A 15894-nucleotide genomic window follows, 5' to 3' on the forward strand; every position below is an offset into this window, starting at 1 on the left:
ACCAGCTCACCACAGTGTTGTGTGGCAGCACTGAAGACCACTGATGCTCAGAAAGAGAGACCTGTTAAAATTAGCATGGTTCGACCTTCTCCAATAAAAAGAAACAGAACAAGAGGACATGATTCTTAGTCTTCAGTACAGGCAATTCCAGCATTAAACTTGGGTATTGCATAAAAGTGCAGTGTATGTGTGTGCTCATATATAAATACACGTCTATGTATATACGTGCACATATGTCTCACATGCCCATACCTCACAGACTAGTGTATGTTTGCACACTCACTAGCAGCTGTGAAAGAAGTCTCTAGTTACCCAGATGGCAAATCCTTTTTATGACATGCACAACTTGCAGATGCATGAGTAAACACACTTTCCCATCCAAAACACTTGGCCTCATCCATGAAGATCAGTCTGATGTGTGCCACACCCTGCAGTACCTAGGAGGATGTTAGCCCTCATGGGCCGAAGCCATGCTGGGGAACACACACCAAAAAGTGTGGCTGGTTGCAGCACAGAGCTCACACCCTCTAACTTACAGGTATAGACAAGACTTCCACTTTTTTCCTTAGAAGAACAAGCTCATCTTCCATGCACACAGCCTTACTTTTACGAGTGCAGTCAGCTGGAACAATCCAGGGCACACTCACAACAGCCAGGGTTCAAAAAAACCTCCTGAGCTTTGCGTACAAAAATGCTCACAGAGCTGATACTAAATGCAGCTCCACAGCTGGAGCTTCCACTGATTAATCTGCAGCAAGGAGAGGCTGGATTCCTAGCATGTGAATCAGGCTGCATGGTTTGAGGGAGGCTGATTCACCCAAGTTTGACTATGCTGGAACAGATAGAGCCAAGGCTTTGCGTAAGTGAACGTATCAAAGCAAGGATCTAACATACATAATCCTCAAACTGAGTGCACGTTCGGTTGAGAGGAGTCTGCATTCAGCTGCTCTGAGGAGCCTGTGTCTCGAAGTCCTCTGACACTCTCCATGGTCTGCTTGGAGGAGATCCTGACCCTTCTCTTTTGTAGCTTGGATATACAGGCTGTGTTTTCTAACACACACTTCAGGCACACACTTGTCTTTCCAGCTGCTCAGGCACTGAAAGCATAGTAAACACTGAATAACATCTGCTTTACTGGTATTAAATAAAAAAAAAAGTTTTGACTTTATGTCTGCTGAGGGAATACAGTGCGATTTCAGGTAGGTACAAAAATATAGTGCATAGCTTTGAATAAGCCAAAAAGTGTTTAAGGGCACATCTGTATTCAACACTGAGCACTCTGGCCAGCTCTGTGAATGTCAGGCTCAGCTGGTGACAAAGGCTGGGACACTTCATTTCTCTGGAAAGCAAACCTCTGGAAAGCAAACTCAGACTTTGTTCATGGTGAGACTTGGCCAGTAGGCATCATGAAGCTAAATTTTACTGGCTTCATGAAGCAGCCCTCTTGAAGTAAGAGCCTGTGCAATCAAAGGAGAAGAGTGCCTGTCAAAGGCACTGAGCTAGTTCAGCTGCTCCTCAGAGTTTCCTTACCAGTGGGACATCTCCCCAAGGATCATGTCCTACACAAATCTATGGTTTCTCCAGACAACTGCTGTCTGTTGCGTTTTTCTGGGTCATTAAAACCCAAGGCAGCACTTTGCTGATAGCGCTGAGAAACAGAAACAGCAAACACTTGCTGCAATGCTGTTTCATATGGTGGGTGAGAAATTTCTGAAGAAAATTCTTCACCAGTTCTGAACTAATGTGAGTTTTTACATTCAAAGAATAAGAAAAGTTGATCATAAAGCTTTGCAGCTCTCAGGGAACCAGAGATACAGAATGCCCCTAAAATCATGCAGTTCAGATGTAGCGCTCTCAACCAGTAGTGTAACCTGAAGAGGTTTTTCCCTCTGAAATACGAACATCTATGAGGCATTGAGATATCTGAAAGTGGTTTAGTGATTCTGACATTGTGAGCCAAACTTCCCACAACAGAATTATAACTAAATACATTTACCTTTCACTCTCTGTTTAATCTGCATTTCTTGAAGTTCACACGGACCCGTTTAACCTTCAGGGAACATGTTCTCACTGAAGATGGCTAGTCACTAACTGATCCCCCTTCAGCTTAACACCTTGCCTTTTGTGCTACCTTCCAACTACAAAATCCAGATGTAAAAGAGTATTCTTGTGCTCTTCTACTAGCAGAAATCCCAAATGAAAAGGAGTTTGAGCATCTCTACCACCTATCATTTAGCTGAGATGCCTATTTCAAAATTCAGGGTGTCTACAGAAGATGGACAAACAGGCTTTGGACACCCAAAATGCATTGGGACAGTCAACAAGAATTATGCATTAGAAACACCCTTTGAGTCCCTGTAATGCAGAGTGTGGGTCTGTTTAAGGCAGGGTTGTTTACAGTGAGATCTCACTGCATTGTCACAGTTTCGTGAAGTGCAAACAGGGAGTAAGGGTTACCTACAGGAGCCAGTGGCAATCTGTCTGTTTGGCTGTGTGGGTAGAGCTGCTGCACCTTGTAGTTTAGGGAAAACAAATGTTCTCAGGAGTAGAGAGAGGCACAGTTGTATATTTTGTTTACTGTTAGGGATATTAGTTTTAGCACATGCGTCTGTGTGTGTGTGTATGTGTGGGCTTAGAGGATTAAGCATGATTGTGCATTGATGGTCAATACTATTTGCATTTTATCATGTGTAAATGATATTAACACAGAAGTTATGATGCAATGTGTAGCAAGTTTCATTATCCCTCATTAAAGCAGCTCTCTCTTGCAAGTGCAAATGTACTGGAAGGCTGACCTAAATGTAGAAGAAGCTGAATGCTGATCCTTATCTTAATGAACAAATACAATTAGCCAAGTGTAAGAGTGTCAGGTATTGAAATGATCCTCTATAGTACCTTCTTTCTTTTATTTCTCCTGATGGTATCAGAGTAGCATCTCATCACAGCACCTGGCAAAAACTACCTGAGGGTCCATGAAGCATCATATCTGTCCAGTCAGTCGAGGCCCAGGGTAACCAGCCATTTCTCCTGTGGTTGGACCTTCTCAAATGTACACTTAGACTTTCAGGATATCCTGAGGAAGGTTTCTATTTCATGCCTTTCAGCTTTCCTGACTGTTTCAAAGAGTGGACAAAGCCTCAATCTCCTCTACCAGAGCTGGTTACTTGCAATGGTTATTCCACTAGCAATTTATGATAACAAAGATGTGAATGAAGGGTCTGCAGAGAACCTTCGCCTTCCTTTGGGGAATTCATTTGATAAAAGATGTGGTAAAGACAGTGACATCCTTGCTTCATTTTGTTTGCTGGTCTCCTTTGGTTTGTAATAAATACCACAAACAACCAAATATTTTCATCTTTCGTGAAGACCCACTGATGACCTGGCTTTTGTCCCTCTGGAGTGAGATTTCTTCCAAGAAAAAGAGGGGAAATAATTGAGCTCCATAGATGGAATCCTTCAAAACCAGGTTACACACAATCATAGAACAGTTTGAGTTGTAGAGTGACCACGAAGCCCATCTAGTTCAACATCCCTGCAAGAAGTAAGGGACATCTTCAACCAGATCAGGTTACTCAGAGCCCCATCCAACCTGGCCTTGAATGTTTCCAAGGATGAAGTATCCACCAGACTGTATTTATCCTGGTGATTGCTGTCTCAAATCATCTCTCTGTCCTCCATGTGCCTTAGCACAGCTAGGAGGATCTTCTCCATGACTTTCCCAGGCACAGAGGCTGAGTGAGAGGTCTGCACTTCCCAGGCTGTTCCTTTTTAAAAATGTGCGCAGTATTTCCCTAGTCCCAGTCCCCAGGGACTTCGCCCAGCTACCACCATTTTTCAAATATCATGGAAAGATATATGGATATATGAAGAGATACATGAATTTGTATAATCGCACCTCTGAGTACAAGTTATAAGAGTTGATGCTGCTCCAGACTTGACTCCATTGATTAATAGGCACCATGTGCAGCACATTTATATTTTGGGACAGGGACTTCTTCCCCCTCAGTTAGGGCAAGGGACATCTTGCTTCATCAGAGCAATGGAAACTCGAAGCTTTCTGTGATCCTACATCAAAGAGACATCTGGGACTGTCTGGGCTTTTCCAGCCAAAGAGCTACATCAAAATTGATTGCCAGGACTATTTCAAATGAGTATTCACAGAGTGCAATGATTAAGACTACTTGTGGACATTTATTTCTAGTCTAAAGTCCTCTGAAATCTTCAAAGCAATAAAATTATTTTTACCTGCTTACGTAATTATGTATGAATATCCTTCTTGATCTAGCCTCTACCCCTAGTATTTTTATGAAGAGCCAAGTCATTCCATCCGGATTTGACAAGCTGATTTAAGTGGAGAATTTAAGGTTAAATTCGGGAGAGGTTTGAGCACAGACTTTTAGATGATCTGGCCTCCAGCATCTCATGAGCCACACTCCGAATCCCTGTGTGGTTGATGGTGGAATTTAGGTGCTTCAAGACTTGAACACAACAGAAGCTGGCCAGGATACAGTGGGATCTTTTTGAAGGGAGCATGCAGCTGCTTATATTGAAGCAACAGGAAACGTGGAGGACAAGGGTGTATCTGCAATTCTCTCTTGCACTAAAAGCCCCTTGAGGCTGGAGTGAAGCAACCCTGTCTGCCTGGGATCCATTGTCTGGAATCTTCTCCTGGAGATTGGTACCTACGCCCTTCCTTTCAAAAGACTCCACACAGATCAGTCTTTTAAAAACAAAGCAGGAAGAAGAAAAGGTGGTGATAGCTTTTATTATATAATGCCTCAGTATTCAAAGTATATGCTGAGGAAGTGGGAGGCCCGGGTTCCTCTCCCGCCTCAGCCCGAGGGGCCCAAACCCACATCTCCCACATCCCATGAGAGCGCCCCAACACAGGCTGGAGGCTACCTTGGGCGGAGGAGCCTCCTCCACCCCTGCTTTGAAAGTGCCACACTCTGCAGCCAGGAATGTGGGACTGGGGCGGGCAAGGAGGGAGCGTGTGCCCGATGCCGAAACCTCACCGTGAGCCATCCCCAGGGAGTGGGAGCCCGGGGCTGCCTCCTCACCGCCCTGGCTGCTGTCATCCCGGCAGGTTTACACGCTGGCTGCCGGGTCCGGCACCCAAATTCCTCCTCTCTCCTCGGCATCATGACTCTAGGAAAGGCTTTTAGCAAGGGGGCACACATCCTTGCCCCTGAGGGCACTTCCCTCCTTTGCCTCTCTCCCGGTTGCTCGAAGGGTTCTCACACATCTTTTGGAGCAGCTGTTTGGAGCTGGAGCTGCCTCGGCGCTGCATGGGGAGGTGCCAGGCACAGCTACCAGGGCACACCAAGCCCCTACACGAGGAAAATCCTTGTTTTCTCCATGTCAGGGAGGCTCTGGCAGGCATGAGGCACTACGCTGCAGGATTTGGCAGCTCTGGAGACCCCGAGGAGGGTGGTTCTGGGCACCTGGGTGAGCTTCAGGGTAAAGAGTCAGGTGTTTCCAGGGTTTCCAGGCAACTACAGGGTTAAGTAGCAGTGAAGTCGCATTTTGCAGACAAGCTGCCTGAACACATGGATTTCAACCCAGTTTATACCCTTTGGTTTTGATCTTACCTACAGCAGAGGAGGTTTCTTTCTTTCCAAGCAGGCACACTGGGTGGCAGACAGAATTAATGTCCCCTCCCTGATGCTAGCAAATAAATCAGCTCCTCACTAAAATTTGGGATTAAGAGTCGTCCAGAGAATTCAAAGTGGGAAATCAAGCACTTTCCCAAACTTCAAGGCAATGAATGAGAGAAGAGGGACACACTCATCTTGAATCACTCAGATATGATGATTTCACGTTAAAACTCTATCATCGCTGATACTTCTTCCAGTCTAAGATCAACTTCCCCAGTTAAAAAATAGAAAAAAAAAAAGAAAAAAAAAAGAAAAAAAAAAAAAAGAAAGAAAAAGAAAAAAGGAATTATGCTAACAATTTAACAGCAGGGACTAGTCTTTTTTACACTTCCCTCAGGATGGGCAAATGGAAATCCTGCAGTAGCCACAGTTTCAGTAACAGGGCCGAAATATCTTGTGAGCTTGGCAGCCATCATGAGCCAAGAAGTCATGAAAAGGCACATTACACTTAGCAATATATGATAAAAGTTTGACTCAGTACCAGTTCCAGGGAAAGGTGAACTGATAATCACTTCTTCATGAAAAAAGAAAAAAAGAAAAAAAAAAGAAAAAAAAAAAAGGCAGCTGGAAGAAAAAGCAGAAAAGCAGATTTTCTGGTAAATCAGTGACAACAGCATCAGCAGCTGCAACTGGTTTGTTGCCCGTTCCTTTTGGCAGCCCAGTCATCTCCCAAAGATCTACACGTCTCTATTAAGTAATCCATTTGGCTGCAGCAAAGGCATCCCCATCAGCCACTTAACCAGCCCATTAAGAGGTCCTCCTAAGCACTGTGGGCTGTTCCACCTTCCTTGCAGAGCACCCATGAGCTTTGCCGGGTCCAGCACACATCCTAAAAATCAGAAAAGAACAATTTTTTTCCTGCAAGATGGAGACCTCTGAGGGAAACTTCACTGTTGCTTCCTTCATGCTTTAGGAATCTCTCCCAAAAAAATTCTCCCTTCTGGAGGGCTTCTCCTCTTCCAAAACAAGCGAAATTTCTGCCATGGGGCAGAGGCACAGTCAGCCAGTGTACTTGTAAGTGTGCACTTGTAAGGCTTTGGCCATGCCTGGCACAGGATAAACACCTGCTCCTGCTCACCAGCAGCACTTGGCCTTTCACTTTCTGAACTGGTTCTGCACAGTCTGTTGCAACTTCTCACACACACAAAAATGCACAAAGAACCTAGGCAGGTAAAACCTGTGCAAGGGAGATTCTTGCCAGCCCTGCTTCATCCCAGCCGACTGCAGGCATCTTGCTGTTCTCTACATTCTTTCGGCATGTGCAGAGGCATCTTCCTGTTCCCCCAAGCTTGTGATGGTCTCTATTACTTGCTGCTAGAAAAAGCAGCAGAGACTTTTCCATAAAATTATTTGAAAAATGCAGATTCGTTTCTCTTCTGTGTTGATGTGTATGCATAATGTGACACACCATTCAAGTAAGTCTAGTTTTATTGACAGGGATACACACAGAAACGAACAGGCACATGCTCACCTGAAACCAGATGAAAACGAAATCTTTATTTGCAGGTATGGATATTTATACCAACCAATACAGAGAAAACACTATGTATTTTCTCTGATGCATTATGAATATGACTAAAAAAAAATCAACAAACATTAACCACTTACATAAACGTGTGACCTACACAGAATGCTTAAAAGTAATTGCAAAAGGATTTGTTGAGTAATTCAAGGGAAAAGAAAAAAAAAGATTGTCAGGAGACGACCCGGTTGTGGGAAGAGGCACTTAATTCACTGCATGAATGACTCACGGTGAATTACTTGCATAACTCCACTCAAGGAAATCACTACTCTGCAAAAGTGCATACATGTTAAATCAACCAAAACACAGAGTGGTCCATATTCTTGGTACAATGCTGCCTTCCTGCTGGTACAGAATGAGGAAAAATCCTCTCAGCTGGGCAGGGAGGGGGAGAAATCCTCTCTTTTGGTATCCTGGCAATATTTTCAAGAGACAGTTCAACAGCGCTCACTTGTCCTATTCATGCTTGGCACTTACATCGAAAAGAAAATCCAAGCCTGTAATATTCAAGAACAAGCTCTTGTTGACAGTGAAACTTTGACTAATAAATCTTAGGCTGCATTTCCCACCCTACTCAATTTAATGCCATAAGATAATTAGGGTCCTTTTCGGGAAAACAGAGAGCTCCATGAAGAAGGTCAGCTGGCATGACCACTAGCAAGATTTACTTTCTTCAGAATACACAGGATAAAGAACTCCTTCCTTTATTCACTATCTATGCTTGAACTGTGAGGTACAAAGCTTACTGGAATTAAACAAAGGGAACTATTTTTCACTGTTTCACCTCACTTTAATTCCCCACAGCAAATATCCAAAACTGAAAAATAGAAAGAGAGAAAAAGAGAGAGAGAGGAAAAAAAAAGAAAAAACACACCATAGCTCTTTGTAACTCTTATGTGCCTGACCAGCATGACCACAATCCACCAGCCATACTTCAGGCACCACATTCAGATGTTACTGTGAGCAGACGACACACATCCCCTTGGCTGCAACATAGTGATTCAAACTGCAAGAACTGAGACCTTTTTGACTGGGTATAGTGAATGCAGAAACTTCATCTAGTATTCCAGAGCCCTTCTGTTAGGAGCTTGATTGATTCTAAGAACAGCTTGGTCTATAGGGAGACTCACTGCCTGTACACTGGAGGAGCAGCAGCTGCAATAGGAACAGCTGGGCACAGAGAGCATCCCATCTAGAGCAAAGCTCCACATGGTAGCACTCAGGGCAACATCGTCCTTGGAGAGGCAGGAGAAGCGAGTTTACTTTGGTAGAGCTGCCCAACAGCTGAAGCACTGACTGCAAAGAGCAGACCTGTCAGACCTGTGTGGTGGCAGCCACAGCTTGGGCCACCACCGCCCCACTGGGGCCAGAGAGCAGGAGTGAACACAAGCAAATGGATCCTGCTGCCCAACAATATCCCAGCCATGCTAAAAGAATGGAGTAGAAGCCTCCGTTCCTCCTGGTGTTTCTGCAGGCAACTGAATAAAGTGCATAAATACTCCCTGAACTTGGACTTGAATCCAGGCTTTTTCCTTTGTCCTGGTGTAAACAATCCCCCATGTCACTCACTCATGGTGAACATTCCCATCAAAAAGATCCTCAATATGATGCTTCGGTCATGCACTAGGATGGGAAGATCCAAGCGGCTCAGCCTAAGGAAAATCCACAACACCCAAAAGTATGCTCTAGTATCCATGCAGGAGAGGTACGAGAGCTCTGGTGCAGCTTTTAACTCACGTGTTTGAAGAAAGTGGGTAAGATCCCAGAATCCGTGCTGAGCCCAGCAACTTAAAAGCTGGATATTCCCTGGCTCCTGAATGGCTGTGGAACTATCTCCAGTTTCTCCTCAAGGTTATTGTACTTTTCAGCACATGCTGGATCTGTGGCTAAGACCCATAGGGAATTTTGTATCTAAAAACAGACCAAGTTATTGATTCCAGGCCAGTTTGGGAGTTAAGCGGTGCCAAGGTGCAGACAGTGGAAACCCGATTTCATACATCAGAGCATGGCCCTGATTTTCTGTACATTAATATTGCTCCAAATCTACGAACCAGCTTTAAACACTCAATTTATGAAATCCATGCTTGTTTAGTGAGCAGATTCCTAAAAAGCACCTTTGGCTTTGTTAGTCATCAGCAGCTCCCTTTCAGGCAAGGGAACAAATCTCCCTCTTCCACTCCTAAAAGAGGACTGCTGTATTAACACGGGAGCACATGCATTTGGCAAGTGCTTGCTCTGGGAGGATACAGCTCCAGGTGAATATTGCACATCCCACAGGCAACTTGTGCTGTCACAACCCAAGCCAAATTCACTTAGAGGCAACTAAGACAGCTGCATGGTGGTTGTGAGGCAGAATTTGGGTAGAAAGATGAGAAATTCTTAATGAGAAATATGAGAAATTCTTTCCATGGTAGAAAAGGAGAGACGACAATTTATATCATACAAGATCCTGCAACTTGCTGCACTCGGCAATTATTGACAAATGCACAATTCATCCTGTACTAAAAGTCCTGCATCAAAATAGCAGAGTGAAGTACTTGAGACACAGTTGGAAGACACAAGGAGGAATTTTACATGGTTTTCAGAAAAAAACCCACAATTTTCGAGCATCTTGCTAAATTAAGCAACAAACTCATCAGACAGAAGCACAGGACTGAGAGGTAACACCAGATTTTGGAGTTATGCTGCTAACCCACCTCACTTCTGTCCACTGACCTTCCACATTTCCACTGTCCAGCCCAATGAGCTTGCCAGTTCCTTCAGGCAGAGACCATACCCTGTCTGCACTGGTGCAACTTTAGTGGTTCTTCCATCACAATTTTTTAGCAATAATTTTAGCAATTAACGCAAAATTTTTGGTAATGTGATCTGAGAGATCTCAGACTGAAGTAAACTGGTAAAACCAAGCTGCCATGTATTACTTTGTTTTGTACCTCCAAGTGGATTTTCAGCTCTTGGGGCTACTGATGCCACGGAGATGTGTTTGGAGATGTCAGACATGTCCTGACTTAGCTCAGCCCATAATTTCTGCCTTCAGCCACACATTTGCAATGACAACAGACTTAAGACAGGCTTCTGAGAAATGCCTTTTATTGTATGACAGCAGTTGTCACGTGAACGTCCACAAAAGAAATCATTCCATAGCAATACTGAAATCAAATTATTACAACAAATGGAAGAACCAAACCAAAACAAAAACAGAGTTAAAATGATGAAAAAGCAGCATGCTGTTACACAATGTAAAACATACAGAAAGCCACATCTTTTGCAAAACTGTCATGCTCATCGCCATCACAGAAAGGAACTGATTTTAACTTTCTTTTCCCCTCCAAAAAAAAAAAGGGGGGGGCAAATTTTGAAATTAGATATTTCAAAAGGGTCAGTTTAACAAAAAAAAGAGCAACATTTCTTCTGATTCTTTTTGCAATCTTACTTCACACATGTACTGGGAAGGCTAAAAGAAACCATCAACATAACTTAAGCAACCAGCATTAGTGAGGCTGGTCAGAAAGTCCTCCCCTTCCAAAGGGCAGTAAAAATGTTATCACAGAAGATTATGCCCATCTGGAAAACGGTGCAGTTCACAAAAGAGAAATTTTGTCCTTAAAACAAGCAAATAAGTAAAACATGAAATGGCCCATCCTGGTGAACTGTGGCTTTGGAAATGTCAACATGCTCTGCTGGCTCACAGTGGTCTTTTGAGAAGGAGTGGAGTGAAGACATACGAAAACCAACGCATGAAAAACAACTCTCAAGATCAGAAGTAGAGGCTGCTCCTAGATTTTTACACCTAAGAAACAACAGTTCTGTAACTGATGATTTTCAGTATTACTGTATAAAATTATATTTATTAGAAATAAGACTGGAATACTTTAAGGCACCTCGTGGCAAAGAAATATTTCAAAGGCTTGAATAGAGACTGAGTTCTTTTTCTGAGATCCCGAGTAAGGCAATCAACTTGGAGTAACCTGCTTTGCTATTTCCAAATAAAGCACAACATTTTTCAAAATGGAAGTTCAAAACTATTTAAATTTTTCTTTATAAGGAAACATAAAACACCTAGTTGGAAAAATAATGCATTCATTTAACAGACCTAGACTTTCACCACATGAAGGCCTTTTTCTTCCCCTGATTTGAGTTCTGCCATTCAGGCACACTGCACCTTTTTTACCCAACTAAAATGAAATGGTCTTAATCAGTCAGTCTTAATCAACACCTGAACAAAACTGCTTTCAACAATACCAGCAAAACCAGTTTCCTGAATAAAGTATTTTTATTGCTTTAAACCAAAAACATGACATAACGCCACTGGCAGACATGAATGGCTTGCCATCAGTTGTTCTACTCAGCAATTTATGGGTTTCAAGTGTGATTTTGTAAAAAATTTGTTTTGTCTTATATTGATATTTGATATCTACAGCAAGTAGTGTCCTGCCGAAACATGTGAAGAAGCAGAATCAGCATTTTCAGAGATACCTAACATTTTTGTGCACATTCAAAAAGCTACAGGATCAAATTAATTCTAGCTTATAGACTGATAGCTAGATCTGTCAGGGTCTCATACCAGTGAGTCTGCAGCAGCCAGCGTTTTGGAGTTCTGCTCTGAAATATAACTTAGCATAGATTCATTTCAGAGCTGAAATGAACTAAAACTGTAATTATACCCTTGGTTTACGCGTGCAGATATCCTTGGGTCTGATAAAAAAATATAAACTCGAGGTATATATGGCCAGGAGAACTTACTATTCTCTTAGAGTATTTAAAAGTCTCTGTATTATACATTATACTTCCTCTTCTACAAGAACTATCTCTTCAAAAAGAATAGGAATTCCATATTGTAGAACACAGACTCTGAACATATTCACACTGCTCAAAAAAAGAAGATAAACAAAGAAGCTCAAACTCCCAACTTGATGAACTGCACTGCCTTACTGGTCAGCTCACCCTAGCTGTGTTTTGCACCACTCCAAACAGGTTTTTCCGTGGCAAAGCTTGAGCAGAGCTTGGACATGGACCCATGGATTCTTGCCAAAAAGGCACTTGTGCACAAGGCTATGAGGTTGAAGTTTCTGTATGCTACACAGTCCCCCAGCATTACCTAATGTGACTTTACACATTTAAACTTTACATCTTCACATACCTGTGCAATGCAGCCACTACTCTCCCTCAGCTGCAGCACAGCCCTACCCTTATTTCAGACAACTTTAATGGAAAATAGCCACAGCACACACAGGATGATAGCTGTGTGCTAGAACACTGTGTAAGTGGACTGCAGCAGCTCAGAGAAGGGCCAAGCAATACAAAAAGTGGATGTGGCTGGTGTGTTCTCAGAAGGATCTGCCAAAAGCACTGCTTACATGAGCACATCTGTGCCATGTGGTTTGGCGGCTGGTATTTTATCATCAGATGTAGCACAAGCCTCCTACTGCACATCACTGTGTGAAGATCAGTTCCACTGATCTCAGTGGAACTTGCTACAGTGTGAGGTGCTCCACACTGCAGGAGAACTGTTAGGACTTGACAAAGAAAGGCCAAAGGCAAAAGCATCTCATTTTGTAACTCCCCACTAATGATTTCAAACCACGTAAGAGGATGTTACCAGCAAGCACAGATGCTGGATGTTTGTTCCACAAGCTCCAAAAGCCCCTGTTCCTCAGAAAGCTGGCTGGTGGCACTACAGACACAATCCCCTCTCTCCTGGGATCTCACAGCAGTGCAGCAAGCCCCAGTGCAGGGAGGATGCTGCAACAGGGCGGTAAGGATTCTGCCTCTCATCACTGGGCTGGCTCTGAGCAGGAAAATGTCCAAGATGAGTGGCTGTGCTGAGGCACAAGCTTTGGCCTCAATTTATTTCTCAGTAAGAAGTAACTCTGTATCTGACTAAATTACATTCTGGTAGAACTGCTTGAAATGAGAAACATTCATGTTTGCCTTACTTTTAGACCACTGGATGAATATTGGGTAAATAACACTTGTTCAGCATTACAAAGGTAATAGAAAGCATCTTCAGTATTTTTAAAAAAGCACAACATTTTCCATGTCCTGAAGAAATCTGTAGCTTTTTATTCTCTCCTGTGCCCTTTAAACAGTAAGATGAATAGATGTATTTTCTACTGGACCTCAAAGAATAGTTCACTAAATTTGAAAAAATCTGAAGCAGCATAGCACTTGCTTGATTTATTTTTTAAACATGGGAATAGTGCCTTTGTGTTAAAGTGCTTTGCTGAATCAGGACATAACTTATGAATATTGAACCCCTCTCTCACTGCATTCCTCTCTATCAGCAACAGCCATTCGAAACTACAGCTTGTATTTTCCTACTTATTCTGGCAGGATGGTAACTTCAAATAGCTGAAGTTCAACAGAAGCCCTGATGCAAAAGTTTAAACACACTAAAGTTACATATTTTTAACATATATCTAATGAATTTGTTGTGTACCCTGCAGTTACAGCTTTGGCTTGAAGGCACAAATATTAAGGCACAATAAATGCAAATAATGTATACATTTCAATGTGTTGTGTTGAAGATAACTTTGTACTACACAGTATTTAGGTATAATTACATGTCATTCAAACATTTCCTCAAGTTATTTTAATACCTTTTTTTCTTTGATAACCTGGGTAAAAAGAGGAATGTATGTTAAATTATTTAAATATTTCTTCAGTGCAAATGTGGTAATTTTCTTCTGAAGTACAGAAGATCGAGATTGATTTTTCAGCATTTGGTTTTTAGCAAAATAAAACTAATATTTACATTCATCTTGAACAGCATTATTTGAACTGTTTATAAAAAAAAATTTAAAAAAAGCATATAGTACTTTTCTGTCCAAAAAAAAGTGGTTTTGGCTTTTTCAAGTTTTTTTTCCTACCAGCCTGCATAGGTACTTGTGACAGGCAGAAAGACAATTGCTCTAGACAAGTAAGTTGCACACACTACCAAATCTGCTGTTCAGACTGAGCTGTCATGCTAAAGTGACATTGAAAAAAATTTGGTTTTACTTGCTCTCAAAACATTTCTAAAAGAAAAAGAAAAAAAAAAAAAAAAAGACACATTCCAATTATTTTACTAAGCTCCAAATAGGCACACTAGACTTGTTAGGTGTCCTGCACCTGTTTAAATAAAAGAGATCTCTAGTACATAACTTTCAAATAAAACCTCAATCTAATTTCCTTAGCAATACAAACATAATTAGTTGGAAAGAAAAACATATTGCACTGAAATGAAAGAAACAGGGACAGTAAAAATTTTCTTCTCAGTATTAAATAGGAAGGATGTCCAGTGCAAAGAATTGCCCCCCTCCCTTTCCTCTCTCATTGACACTTGCCAAGTGTTGTCGCTGAGTTAAGATGATCTCAGGTTTACATTCTACAGAGAACAGTTAAAGGCAATGAGGAATCACAGTGCAGTTTCAGTTATGCATAATCCTGAGGAAGGATCCAAGGAGGAGTCTGTGGGAAGCTGACCATTCTGAATAACTTCTGGGTAATTCTTACTGAAGTATACCTAGGAAAAATATTAGATTCTGTCAGTAATTATGCACCAAAGTCCATTTAGCTTTAAACAATATTTCTGGAGATAAATATAGTAGAGAAAAATACATATCCTTAAGGAATCCCAACGGGAACTTCAGGTTAGTGGCATTCAGTAAACGTGTGTCACTGAAAAATTAGTAAAATTACTATATGAACTTACATTCAAACAAAATGTGAGAAAAATCCTACACAACCTGTCGATCCCCTCAAATTTTGTTAATTCAGATGAACAGATATGTTTTATCACTTTACATTAAACTGATAAGTAAAATCATTTTACTAGCTCAAAACATGGAGATAAATTAAAAACAGGATGACAAAGAAGCTGTGAAATCTTGTGTCTGCACAAGGGTTTCTCATTTTCACACATAAAATGAACACAATGGATTTGGATGTTAAAATCAGGTTGTAATCCCTATATTTTACAAACTATGATTGACAACCATTGAAACTTCCAAGTATATGTATGAAATATCCCAGCCTTTAATTTGTGCTGCAGAGCAGTTATAGGGCCTATAGAAATGTGATCTCTGGATAGTGAACCACAATAATGAAAGAAGAAGCAAAAGCTTTAACAATGACTCAACCAAGCAACTTCTCTAAAACGTAAGATGATACCAAATAATAGGACAGTTCTTTGCCAAGCCTTTGAGTTCCTGAATTCTACCAATTTCTAGCTCAACTAGAAGAGATACAGGTTTCCTGATAAATGTATAATCAGAACATAAAGGAAATGAAATGCTGTCAAGTTTCACTGTTCCACAATCATCAGTTTTTAGCAGGTGTATCATATCTCTGTTCCTTGACAGATGCGCATAACAAAATGAAATAATGTCAAGACTTGTGTGCTGTTATCTAAAAATGTGTTGGGTGAAAAAGGACTTCAAATGCAATTTTTTTTTTCAAAGAAGAATGTGAAAAGTTTTGTTTGAGTCTTTAAAAACAGAAAATACACTATCTTTCTGAAGCTGACACATGTGACGAGTTAGGTCTCATAGTCAGGTTGCTTTGAGTACAGCTTATGAAACATTTCTGCAATTTATATTTAAGAGTATTGTCAACAAAGTTCAGTTTGTTTGATAATAATGTCCTTTTCATATACATGAATGCACATATAAGACACATGGGATAAAAAAGAAATAGTCATTCTACGAAAATGTTTCTGTAAGTACCACTGTCGTC

At 41.5% G+C, this 15894-nt stretch overlaps 1 protein-coding gene across 1 annotated transcript in view; it reads right to left on the bottom strand.

The window, feature by feature from the left end:
• Window positions 1-10252: 10252 nt before the first annotated feature.
• Window positions 10253-15894, bottom strand: part of ABCC4 (ATP binding cassette subfamily C member 4 (PEL blood group)) — a 142452-nt gene continuing 136810 nt past the window's right edge. The window contains exon 31 of the mRNA XM_066313444.1: window positions 10253-14683. Within this exon, the coding sequence (XP_066169541.1) occupies window positions 14576-14683 (108 nt within the window). The 3' untranslated portion in view covers window positions 10253-14575. The remainder of the gene's footprint in view (window positions 14684-15894) is intronic.

Source organism: Sylvia atricapilla, chromosome 2 (genome assembly GCF_009819655.1).
Source record: "Sylvia atricapilla isolate bSylAtr1 chromosome 2, bSylAtr1.pri, whole genome shotgun sequence".
Classification (NCBI taxonomy): Eukaryota; Metazoa; Chordata; class Aves; order Passeriformes; family Sylviidae; genus Sylvia; species Sylvia atricapilla.